At 47.5% G+C, this 13,022-nt stretch overlaps 1 protein-coding gene across 2 annotated transcripts; it reads right to left on the reverse strand.

The window, feature by feature from the left end:
• Positions 1–210: 210 nt before the first annotated feature.
• Positions 211–13,022, reverse strand: Suv39h1 (suppressor of variegation 3-9 homolog 1). Of its 2 annotated transcripts, none has more exons than XM_028770829.1 (6): positions 12,806–13,022; positions 10,431–10,576; positions 8,545–9,207; positions 2,683–2,829; positions 2,468–2,597; positions 211–1,740 (listed from the first exon to the last, which is right to left on the reverse strand). In XM_028770829.1, the coding sequence occupies exons 1-6, from the start codon at positions 12,822–12,824 to the stop codon at positions 1,607–1,609; spliced, it is 1,239 nt and encodes a 412-aa protein (XP_028626662.1). In that variant the 5' UTR covers positions 12,825–13,022; the 3' UTR covers positions 211–1,606. The 2 variants fall into 2 exon arrangements, with proteins under 2 accessions (XP_028626662.1, XP_028626661.1); XM_028770828.1 differs by having other exon boundaries at positions 12,380–12,914.

Below are 13,022 nucleotides of genomic sequence, written 5' to 3' on the forward strand. Positions count from 1 at the left end.
TAGTTATTTTTGTTTGCAGCAACTAATGAATTTAGAAAAGGTTGGACTATTTGTTCAAGTGTATTTTAAAAATGGCTTTAGAGCACTTTATAAGGGGCCCCAAATAGGAAGATCAGTCAGATGACTAGCCTTTCTGACCACATTCGAGAGCAACCCCAGCTCCTAACCTCTCATTTCCTAGTTCTCATCAAGACCTCAATCTCTCGAATCTCAAGCTTATTAACTCAACAACACAATTTATTTGTGTGCACTCCAGGCTAGGGAGGGCTGGGGGGGGGTACACAAGAGAATCAGATTCAGTTCATGTCTGAAGGCCAGCCTGGGGAGTGTGGGCAGGACACACATATACAAAATACACAGATCTGGCATCTGGTAGCGGGCTACAGAGTTTCACATGGGGGCACTCTGGGTATAGGAAGTCGGGAAAGGCTTCCTGGAGGTGGGGAAGCAGGGGACAAGGCAGCCATCAGAATCTTTGCCTTTTGTACATTTCTAGGCAGTTAACTTTGAGACAAGTGGAGCCAGGTGAATACTTGGCGCTGACAAGTATTTTTGGCCTAGACATTGCCTTCTCACGAGCTTTTTCCTGGGCTCCACCTCTGTGGTTTTCAAGGCTTCCCTGAGACAATCCATATGGACCAGGTGCTCTACCAAGTGCCTGGCATCACATCACCTTCTAGTCAATGCACATTATTGTCTTAAGTGCTATCTACAGTTTAGTAGTTCTAGTGGCCATCAAATGCCAAGGCTGGGTTTCCAGAAAGCCCAGCATTCTACTTCCTGATGGTAAAACTTAGTTCTAACCCTTCTGTGGGGTTTTTTACTCCATCCCCATTCTGATGGCATTTGGGCAACTACTTTTCAGACTTGCAACTTTTTTGAGACCCTATGGGTCTTAAGGTTAACACTAGCCAGTATCAAAAGCACAATGAGCAGAACCAGCCTTATCTCCCAGCTCTGGAGATTGCCTTTTCTTTCATGAGTACAAAGGCTCTGTGGTTGCTGATCCAGCTTGATGTTAGGCTGGCATCTCAGCTCTGATGTCTATCTGCCTAGGGGTTGCTTCCTCATACCATTGGAGCAGTGAAGAGGCCTGCAACAGGTCACACAGGCTCCAAGCAGAAGCAGATGCTATTAGAAAAAATTCTTAGCTGGGTTTAGACTTATAATTTCATCATGAGGAAAGCTAAGACAGGAGGATTAAATGTCTAACACCAGCCTGAACTACATAGAGCGACAGAGATGCGGCCAAAAAAAAAATAAAATCAATCTGTTTGGGGGCTGAGTTGCTCAGTCTTTGGACCTCCATTACATGACATGAATTCCAACTCTAGGGAATCCTGATGTGAAAAATATGCTTTTGAAAATGGGGCTGGGAGTTTTAAGTGCAACGCCTGATGGGCCTGGGACAGGGGAAAGAAACAGGGAAAGGGTACCCGGAGTTAGTCCTCACAACAGCCCTGACCCTGGAGCAGGTCAGGGCAGGTGAGGACAAGTGGAAGCAGACAAGGCTCTGATTGATGGTCATTCTTGACAAGAGGGTAGCAGTAGGAGAGGAAGGTGGCTTCAGGCCCCTTCAGTTAGTCTGGCCTCAGACTTCTCGGGGCTAGAAGAGGTATTTTCGGCAAGCTGTTGTCCCACATTTGCATTCAATACGGACTCGTTTCTTGGGGGAGCCAGGGAGCCCAGCCAGGCCAAAGTTGGAGTCCATTCGGGTACTCTCCATGTCCACGGGGTCCACTGTGAAGTCACAGCCAGGGAAGGGGGGGGGGGGACTTGTTAGAAGGCCTGCATGAATTGTCCTGCTACCCCTTATATCAGAAGACCCAGGGATCTTGGGGTTTGAGTTAGGAGAGGATCTTTGGGATGGTGGGTTGGGGTTGAACTAGAGCACAACACTAGAGAGGTTTGTTCACAAGTGGGTTTGAGGGATGTTTGGGGAGGAAGAAGGCTGACAGGAAAACAGAAGGGTCATGTCAGGCGGGGTTCAGGAATAAAGGACAACCTGGGCATCCAAAAGGCACCTAAACTCTTGCCCACTATCTGCCAAGTGTCTCAGAGATGACTAGTTTAATCAAGAAGAGGTCAGGCTAGAAAACCACAAGGGTATCTATCCAGAGGCTCAGAACAAGGAAGGTGAAGGAGGATTAGAGTTAGGAGGGGCAGGGGGTGGTTCAATTCAAGATGGAAGTGAGGTATGCCTTAACTCTTTAGCCAAACATCCTCTCCCACAAGTACTGAAAGATGGTGGTGGTATAAGTAAGTGTATTAGGGTTGGGGTTCAGGGGGTACAAATATGGGAACCCATAAGCAGGGTCCACGTCAGAGGCTGGATATCAGGAAGAACATCTTAAAATTCCAGCAAAAGACATTGCCTTGGTTCACTCAATGACCCATATATGCCTCAGGGTGGGGTTCTCACATCCCATATCACTGCCCCTGCCCCTGGGGCCCTTACCACCCCCACCTTGCATGTTGTAATCAAAGGTGAGCTCCTCGCCCGCCCAGATGGTTCTTGTGGCAAAGAATGCGATGCGGGGTAGTCGCTCATCAAGGTTGTCTATGAATACGTTGTACACCTGCAGGTTGGGATCACACTGGGCAAGAAAGAACAGTGGGAAGGTAAGGAGGGGCCCTGGCCTGACCCTCCCAACCCCCTGCCCGTTTGCTGGAGGCACCCACACTATGGTTGACAAAATGAGAGATGTTGCCATAATAGGCGGCATCCACGGTATATACGTCTTCCACGTAGTCCAGGTCAAAGAGGTAGGTGGCGCCCTGGCGGTCGTAGATCTGGCCCCTCCGTTCTGCCTCCTCTGAGGTAATAATCTGAAGAAGGGGGGGGGGTAAGATTTGGTCATGAAGGTTCAGGAAAGCTAGCCCCAACTAGACCTTGACCTGGTCCCTGGGAAGAGAACAGTAAGCAGGAGTGATGTAGAGGCTGCCCACCACCCACCCTTTCTCCAGCCAAGATGGCAGGAGCTGCCTTGTTTGCAATGGTGGGGGGAGAGGTGGCTGCAAGGTGCAGTTTGTGAAAGGAAGTAAGGACCTCCACTTTTTGTTCTCAGTGAGATGTCCCAGAGCCTCATGTATACTTGGGGCAGAGCAAGATGGGACAGAGACACAGACAGACCCAGAACAGGCAAGAAAGTGAGAGCCAGGGTACAAGGAAGAGACAAGGAGAAACTGACTGACCCAGGGCAGGACAGCAAGAGACACAGCACAAGGCAACAACAAGGGAGTGAGACTAGTGCAGGCCATGCAGATGGCAAGACATAGAGGATGGAGGAGAGAAAGAGGCCCTGGACAATGAGGACAAGGGCTTGACTGAATGGAAAGGGGACTCAGACAAGAGAGCTAGAGGCAGAAACAAAAACAGAGAATCTTAGTTTGAAAGGTCCAGGTTAGAGAAGACCAAGGCCCACAGAGAAAATCCAGGGCCAAGATCCTCAAATCCTAAGAACCAGAAAGAGGCTGAGAATAAAACCTAATGATAAAAGGTGGAGTAAGACAAGAGAACATGAGAGGAAAGGAGAGCAAACTAGAGCTGAGAGAAGGTCTAACACAGTGGTGCTAACATCTGAGGCTGGAAACAGAAGGCACTTCCCACATTCCCTCCCCACTGCCCCCATCCTAGTAAACATGAAGCTGCTTCACCATCTCAGGTCTGATCTGCTCATGCCTCCCAAGTGCTGTTGATGTGGGTTTTTTTCCCTTAACTTCACCCTCACTTGACAGTCTTCTCCTTGGGCCCCATATACTGTACCGCCATCTCCTCAGCCCAGGGTACCCTTACTCCTGGGTTTCTTCCATATGCCTACTCTTTACAGACAAGTGCCCCAAACAGCACACCCCCAGCAGATACATGCTAACTGCTATTTTTCCTTCTGTTCTATGGCCCCCAAACCCCTCTGCTCAAGAGGCAGTCTTCTAGGTAGTTCCAATATTCACACCTGTCGTCTTCCTCAAAGACACTGTCCACCTCCCATATGACACCGGACACAGACCTTCCTAGCACCTTATGAGCTTGGTGACCATGTTCTTCTGCTTCAAATCCACCCTCCTCTAGGCATGCCTTCTCTGTTCTCTAGCAAGGAAGGCTACCTGCCTCTTCTGTTATCACATTCTCTCCAGACCACACTTTACACCACCTCCTACTCTTAACTCATTCCTGAAGGACCTGGCCTCCCCATCTGCAATTTGTTTCTCTATTCACTCAGGTCCTTTGGTTTGGTAGTATAGACAAACTCAGGACCTTGCACACATTCTACCCATGCAATATATGCCCTCAGCATACTGGGTTATTTTTCCACTGGAGACTAAGATCCTGCTTATAAAGGCCAGTCTGATAGGGGAAGAATCCAGGCCTACCACTGGCCCTCATGGGCCACAGAGGCAACAAAGATAAAATCTTTGTTTTACTACACTGCAAGACATAGTTCAGGAAAACGTCACTGGGGAAATTAAGAAATATGGCCTAGGGCTGCAGCAATGGTAAGAAGTGCTTAGTGCTTTATCAGGACCAGAGTTTAGATCTGAGCACCCATATCAGGCTGCTCACAAATACCTATAACTTGTTCGCACACAGACATATTCACACACAACCTTTAATCTGAGTGCTTGGGAGGCAGAAGCAAGAGGATCCCCAAGTCTGACACCAGCCTGGTCTACATAGTGAGTTCCATACATAGTGACTGCCAGGGCTATACAAGGAGATCCTATCTCCAAAACAAAACCCAAATACCTATAACTCAAGCTCAAGGGATCCAATAACCCCTTCTTTTCTGGACTACACGAGCACCTACACACACATGCACTTGAGAGCACATACACACAAGTAAGATAAAAGAAGTTAGAGACTGATCCTGTAAAGCAGGCCCCAGGTCATAATAGGGCATCATCACCAGTCATGCAAGGCAATATATGCTGAGGTAGGCCTCCTACCTCCCTCAGAACCATATGACCACTTGGAACCTATCTTTTTAGCCCCTCAGAAACCAGCCAGTCGCTAGTTCACCAGCAGACTGGCTCTTCTCTGAGCACCTTCAAACCAGAAGGAATGTACACGTCCTCCCCCACTCTATCTTTTGGTCTGTTTGTCCCTACCTGCTCCTCCAGTCTCACAAGGATGAGTCATAGCCCCCAGGCTTAACCTGCTCTCCTTGTCTCTCACCTGTGATGTCCCATCCCTATTTCTATTCTACTCTTGTAGCTCTACAGACTGTTAAGGAAACCAGACAGTCTAGGAGTTGGGCACTTTAAAAGGGCTGTTCAGGGGACTGGAGAGGTGGCTCAGCGGTTAAGAGCACTGGCTGTTCTTTCAGAGGTCCCGAGTTCGATTCCTAACAACTATATGGTGGCTCACAACCATCTGTAATGGAATCTGACACCCTTCTCTGGTGTGTACAAAGGGCACTCATGTGTATTAATTTTTTTTAAACGCTGTTGAGAGGCTGGAGAGATGGCTCATTGGCTAAGAGCACTTGCTGTTCTTCCAGAGGACCTAGTTTTGGTTCCCAGCACCCACATGGAGATGCAGAACTGTAACTCCAGTCCTAAGATCTGTGGCCTCTCCTAGTGCATACACATATATGCAGGTAAAAGACTCATATACTTAAAAACAAAAAACGGCTGTGGATGTGAATGAGACTAGGAAACCGAGTCAGTGGCTACTCAGCCACTCCTGTACCTGCTTTTATTGGGGGGGGGGGAGCCAGCAGGCTTGATAGCCACTGGGTTTAAATAACAGGCATTTCATTTTACTAGCTTTGTAACTTGGACCACTTCTTACATACATGACACCTCCCTGGGCCTCAAGACAAAAGAGGATATGTGTGAAATAATGTTTTGGGTTGGCTTTGCAACAAATACCATTATCTTGTTGAAATCTGAGGTTCACTCCTTTTCTCTTTGTGCCCCCCCCCCAAAAAAAAACTGGTAATGAAATGCTATCACTTAATCAGTTAAAACTCACCTTCATTCCAGAGAGGATAAAATATATACGGAATGCATGTTTCAGTATTCTCTAGTATTTTCTGCCTGGTGAAGCTAGAAATAATGTGGAAACAAAAAAGGTCCAGAAGAGCAGGAACTACTGATATAAACTGTCAGTGGCATCCAAGACTGGGAATGATACTCTGAATTACACAGCACCTTGCCTGTTAGGATGTGGCTCAGTGGAGGAGTACTGCCTAGCATAAAGGAGGCCCTGTGTTCTAGCCTTATGTGGGGAGAGAGATGGATTCATAAACACTAAGCCCAAGTACAAAGACAATAAATCAGGTCAGGTTATCCAAAACAAAAAAACAGTTCAGCAGTGGTGGTACACATCTTTATTCCCAGCACTGGAGAGGCAGAAGCAGGCGGATCTCTGAATTCAAGGCCAACCTGGTCTACACAGAGAAACCTTGTCTCAAAAAACCTTTCACTTTTTGAGCATTTTGGATTGTCTAAGTTTTAGACTAAAATAACACAAATACCATTGACGGGCTGCTTCCAAGTTCTTCACAGGAACCACCATGAGAGACAAGATGACTGCTGCTGAGTGGTAGGGGTGGGATACAATCTTGGTACTGTACTTACTGCCTTTCAGAGGCCACATGGAAAGAGGAGGTTAGCTCTGGAAGTTTGGGGGGACACACCAGCAGAAGGATCCATAGGTCTAGGTGTACTAGGAGAAGGCTTAAGACAGAAGTCAAGAAATACCATGGAGAGAATGGATGGGAATGGGAAAGGAGAGGTGAGTGGGACTCCTAGAAACTGATATATCCAGAGTAGAGGAGCAAGGACACTGAACCCAGAGGCTTTTTCTTTACCTTGGTCAATATAATCATACTGACTTGCTTCTTGCTTGGGATGACCTTTGGGAATATGAGATCCCAGAGGGTTTTTCAGACTGTCAGAGGTCTCAGACATTTTCTTCTAGAAAGAGCATTTTCTTCTAGAAAAATGTCTACACACCAGAGTGTCTAAAATCATTCTGGGGTGAAGATACCTCTGAAAGTATGGAGAGCTCATGCTTCCTCCAGCTCACTGGGCCACTATGGGATGTAGACATCTCTTACTGTAGATGCTCAGGATCCCTCTACTTTCTGCCAGGAACCCTTTGAATATCAACACCTTCCGAACTAACTGCTTGGCTTTCCAGCATGTGGATTTTCTTTAGCAGACAATCTGGGGGTATGGCCAGACTGTTCTACCTTGAGACCATCTCTTTCTTGCTCGGATCTGATCCTTGACCCTTTATTCTAGTTTTGTAAGAGTGGAAGCCTCTCCTAGTCATCAGTCACTGATATAGGTGGACATCCTCAGATGTATCCTCGGGCCAGTACTTAATACCCAGGAGGGACCTATGGAAATACATGAACAATGTCATTATGACAAAACACACATTTAGGCAGTAAAGGTCCAGGGATGCTAAGACTCCCTCTATATATAAGAACTATATATAAAAGAACTGCCCAATCCTAAATGCCCAGTGTCTTACCTTATAATGTGGTACTTTCTTACAGCGCACACGCGTGCGCACACACACACCATCATCTCCCTGGCACTGAAGTGACTCACTTCCAGCCAGTAAATAGTAGCCACAAGTTGCCTGACTCATTAGCACCCTCCTTCAGTCCCCTACTACAAAATGCTGAGGTTGTGATGGTGACCAGAAGGCCCTAAGGTAGAAGAAAGGCACAAGGGGAGGCAGATGTAAAAATAGGGACCTGAGTCACTGTGTTAACAGGATATCCATTGAAACACCCACATCAGAGTGTTCACAAACCAGGCAAACCAACTCCTAGACCAGGTATGGTGGCACATGTTTGTAATCCCAGCACTCAGGAGGGGAGAACAGGACTGTGAGCTCAAAGCCAACCTGGGCTGCCTTAGAGCAATGCTGGCTAACTCCTAACATGTTAAGCCACAAAGATCTGGGGATTGTTGATTACAAAAGCTAGCCTACATCAATGTACCACCCAGCCTTTCCTGGGGTAACCTGAAGTTCTTAACTTTCTTAATGCTGTGACCCTTTACCACAGTTCATAGTGTAATGACTACCCCCCCAAACCAAAAAAAAATATTTTCTTTGCTACTATTACAAATCACAGAATCTGAATATCTATTTTCCAATAGTTTTAGGCAAACCCTATGAAAGAGTTATTCTACTGCCAACGGGGTTGTGACCCACAAGTTTAGCCTAGGGGATATTGCCCAACCTCCATCCAAGACAAGCCTACATGCTCCTTTAGATTGACAGCTTGTGATACAATGACCCTTATCACAAATTTGCCTTTCTAGGTTCTGCCCAGACCACATACTTTGGAAAAAATGCTCCCTGGACCTCAGTTCCCACTTTGCTATACACCCTTATGAAACCAGCTGAGGTCAATAGTACTTCAGTGTTCTTTTAACTATGTCCCTATAACACTCAGACCAACACCCTAAGCTTTTCTTACAGGAAAGCAGAAGAGTTTTAGGGTACAGGGTTAGGGTCACACATACTACAAACAGGGAGTGGGAAAGCTGCACACATACCCAGACCCATCTCCTCACCTCTCCCACATACTCCATAACAAAGCTATTTTTGCGGATCTTTTCCAGCGTGCGGACACCCCAGCCTCGGCCATCATCAGTGCGGAAGATGCAGAGGTCGTAGCGGATGCCTTTCTGAACTACACGGTTTGGGCAGTCATAGCCACAGCAACAGCGGGAGTTGCACTCATAGATGGGCTGCCCAGCTTTCAGTCGCACCTGGCCTTGGTCGTTGTAGGCAAACTTGTGCAGGGATGCTCCAGGGCAACAGCCTCCAGTGGGGGCCGACAGACAGTCCTGGCACTCACAGCCAACAGCTACCTGGTTGAGGGTGATGCCCTCACCAACTCTATACTCATTGATATAGACAAAGGACCTTGGAGGGCCATCCAGGTCTACCTCATTCTCCACGGTGATCCGCCCCAGGTGGCTGCGCTTGGCATTGAGCTCTTGTTCCCAACGCTGCAGTGCCCGCCTCTGCTTGGCCTTCTGTACCAGGTAATTGGCTAGGTTTGGGTCCAGATGCCTGGGTGGCTTTGACCGGCGGTGTCGCCGGACAAGCTCTCTTTCTAAGTCCTTGTGGAACTGCTTAAGAATTCGAAAACATTTGAGATTCTGCCGTGGCTCCCAGGTGTTTTCTGAGTCGGGATACCCACGCCACTTAACCAGGTAATACTCCTGCTCCTGTTAGACAGACAGGGGACACGAGGGTACCATAAATGCTGAGACCCTCTACAGCAAGGATTACTAAGTTCAATTTCTACCATCCCCTTACTATTTGTTAAAATTTCTACTTTTCATTTCAGTTCCCCAGTCTACTTCCTGCTCTATCTTCCAATTATCTGTTCCTTCTTTTTAGCTGCTCAGGCCCAAACTCCTGTAGTTATTCTTGGTTCCTCTTTTGCTCACACTCCCCACTAAATGCCATTCACATCATAACACTGCTGATCAGCGACCAGCCAGGCCTCTGGTAGGTGCCTCTCCACTGGTCCCCTGCTTCCTCCCTCATTCATGCAGTATTTTACATAGTGCCAGGGGGAGCTTTAATTGCTGGGAGTCAGTCTTAAGATAGTTTAAAATGTCACTCTGTAGCTCCCTGGCTATGTTGCTTTAGGAAAGCTATGAAACTATTGAAGTAAGACAAGTAAGGAGAAGGGAGCATATCTATACTCCCATCACTCAGTAAACTGAGGCAGGATTCTGAGTTTGGGGCCAACTTTCCCAACCTAGCAAAACCCTGCCTAAAACTAAAAATAAGAATGAAAAGAAAGGAAAAACAGCTAACTTTTTTTTTGTAGCATTCACTATGCAGCAGGTATTGTCCTGAACAGCTGACATACCCTAGAACTAATTCTCACAACTACAGCTAACATTTTTTTTTGTAGCATTCACTATGCAGCAGGTATTGTCCTGAGCAGCTGACATACCCTAGAACTAATTCTCACAACTACAGCTAACATTTTTTTTTGTAGCATTCACTATGCAGCAGGTATTGTCCTGAGCAGCTGACGTACCCTAGAACTAATTCTCACAACTCCAGTCCTTCCCAGAGAAAATGAAAGCTACATTTCAACTAAGCATGCCGCCTTCAGTGGGCTTCTCTATCCTCCTACTGCTTCTGGTGGGCATACTACCTGTTGCCATCTTTTATTTCCACTAGTTAATATTTCTAGGTGGAAATAGACATGCATTTGAGGATTCATTCTGCCTCTTGTTCTCTGAGAAAGCCATTTAATTTCCCTCCCTGTAAAATGGAAATAAGAGGGTCAATTCATTCCATTTTCCCCAGAAGAATCAGAGGAGAAAAATCCTCTTTGCAAACAGATGTGGGGGTTGAGTGGAGAAGAGGGTCCCCTACCAATGTAGTATCTCTGTCTCTCACTCTCTCACACACACCACAGACTTACACGGATCTTCTTATAATCACACAGGTATTCAACTTCAAAGTCATACAGATTCTTCTTAGAAACACCAAGCGCAGGACAAGAAAGCTTGGCTAGGCGGCACAGATCCTGCAGCTGATTCCAGGAAGATTTACAGCACACACTGCAACCTGGAATGAGAAGGCCAAAGACTGACAAAAAATGTAATCCACAGGCCTTACCCCAAAGCTATGGATCCTCTGAAACAGGAAGTGCCAATTCCTTGAACCTTAATGCTCAATTCTCAAGGCAACACCTGGAGAGAAGCCTACATACCAGGAAGAGTCACCCAACATGTCTTTCCCTGTTCATGGGAGGGTGCAGTTCTCCTATCAGAGGATCTATGCCCTCTTCTGGGGGAATCGTCTACTCCAAACCCCGGCTTCCTAACTCTGGAATAGCAAGGATGAAGTGGAGCTTGTAGCAGCGGACCAGTGCATAAAGGGATCCACTCCTAGAACATCCAAGGCCTTAAGCTGCCTGCAGATTTACCTTAGGTCAGAGCCTTAATCAACGCTCTTTGCACTTTGCAAAAGAAAACACAGCAGCTTCCTAGCTCAGTGGGGTGCGTTGACCAAGGGAGGCAGGGTAGGATGAAAATCCCTAGGGCACCAAACAGAGGTGTTGCTGTGAAGTCTTCAATCACTTATCTGAAACTCCTGGACCATTGGATTTTGGAATTCAAACATTTGGGAATTTTAGGTGAATTACTGGCAGGGTCTAGAGCATTAAGCCATCTATAATTAAAACACATTTACAGCAAACACATCTATAGCAAAAGCCTTAATTTTTCACATTAAATATTCTCACTGAATAATCCCACTTTTAAAATCTCATGCCATGATTAGTGACACATTTAAGAAAAAGACTTCTATTTCAAAGGTTTTTTTAGATTTTGGAATTATAAAGATTGTAGAAAGACATTACATTAAGCTGGGCAAAGTGGTGCATGCCTTTAGACCCAGAAGAGACAGAGGCAAGCAGGATCTCTGAGTTCAGAGGCCAGCCTGGTCTACATACTGAGTTCCAGGACAACCAAAAAAATCCCTGTCTAGAGAGTGGACAAGAAAAGGTACTACATTACTGGAAGCTTCCTTGACTTAGTCTAGACCACTTTATACCACTTGGGTACAAGGTCTATTTTTCCAGGCTGCTTTATCACTTGCTGTCTCAACCCATGTTTCTGTGAAAAGTACAACTCACTCCAAAGGGACCTGCTCTCAATTCAGGAACGTAAATAATACATGTGGTAAGTCACTGACACTGACTCTTGAGAGTCACCAAAATTGTTCAAGAGAAACGGATTTTAAGTATACACATTTTTTTTTTGCTTCAGAGCACATCCCTTCAATGTAATTTTAGAAGCCATTTTTAAAAATCAAAATATGTCACAAAACCACTTGATGCTAGGTGTATGCTGTCAATAACCAATTACATCTTTGAAGGATGCTTTTCTCTCCCATCATACGACTCAAACTTAAAAGAATCCTAATAAGATGTGCTAGATGGTAACCTAAGAACATACAAACACTTCAAAAAAAAAAAAAAAAACATTGCGTACGTATACACCCATCCTTTTACCCAAGGCCCAGCGGAGACTAATTCCTCTCCTCCAAGGCCTCTCCTTTCCCAAAGCCTCTAACCTGCGTTTGAAACGCCTTTGAAGTGGCCGGAAAATAACATTTCTAGCATCTGGCTGCGCACTAACCGCAGCTGCACTCCTATCCATCGTAGCTCTCCGGCTCACACTTGTGGAATCTATTCTCACAGCTTTACTCACTGCCGAGGAGCCCGCCCAACACGCACAGTCACCCCTCTTTTCCTGCACATGGAGGAGCCCAGCCCTCCTCTCACCGAGGCCCCCAATTCCCGGTTTCTGGGGAGAATCGTCTACCCTAAACCCTGCCCCCATCTCGCCGAGATCCCTTTCCCACCTAGAGTCGCCGGTTCCCCCATTTTGAGAAGGGGGTCCGTTCCACTTCTTCCTCCCCTTCCGGCGTCTCCCGTGGAAACCGAAAGGGTAACGGTTACTGAGAGCCGCTTTTCCCGCGCGTGGCCGCAACCTCCTCTTCAGGACTCTCTCTCACGCGCGTAGGCGCGCCGGCCAGCCGCGCGCGGCCGAGAAACCCCGCGCGCAGTCTGCGCAGCCCCGCGCCCCCCGCGGCCGAAGCACGCGCCCCCTCCCCTCAGCCCCGCCCTGCCCGCGCGCCGGGCCCGCGCTCTCCGGCCCCACGTTTTCCGCGCCGGCTTTCTAGCTCCAGGCTCCGTGACTCCGGACGCCTGGCCTGGAGCCCTGGACACCTTCCCTCCATTCTACTCGGCCGGGCCAGTAGCTTGCGTCTCTACCACCACAGCTTCACCTTTTAAATTTTCCGCCATCTTTCTCCACAGCTAACGACATTCGGGCCTAACAGGCCTCGCGAGAAGAGAGCGCGCGCGGGCGTGGCCGGGGACGCGCAGTCTATTGGCCGTTCCTCACCGCCCGCAGCTCCCGCTCGGACCAACCGGGGAGCTGTGACTGGACTCCTCCCGTCACCAGGAGTGGTCTCGGGCGCCCGTGCTCGCTGCTTTTATTCA

Source organism: Grammomys surdaster, unplaced genomic scaffold (assembly GCF_004785775.1).
Source record: "Grammomys surdaster isolate TR1022 unplaced genomic scaffold, NIH_TR_1.0 204, whole genome shotgun sequence".
NCBI lineage: Eukaryota > Metazoa > Chordata > Mammalia > Rodentia > Muridae > Grammomys > Grammomys surdaster.

Coding starts and splice junctions, on each gene's coding strand:
- Suv39h1 (XM_028770828.1), bottom strand. CDS start 12,401: ATGGGGGAACCGGCGACTCTAG. Junction 10,577..12,379: donor GGGGGAACCGGCGACTCTAG/GTGGGAAAGGGA, acceptor TTCTCATTCCAG/GTTGCAGTGTGTGCTGTAAA. Junction 1,741..2,467: donor CTTTGATTACAACATGCAAG/GTGGGGGTGGTA, acceptor GTGACTTCACAG/TGGACCCCGTGGACATGGAG.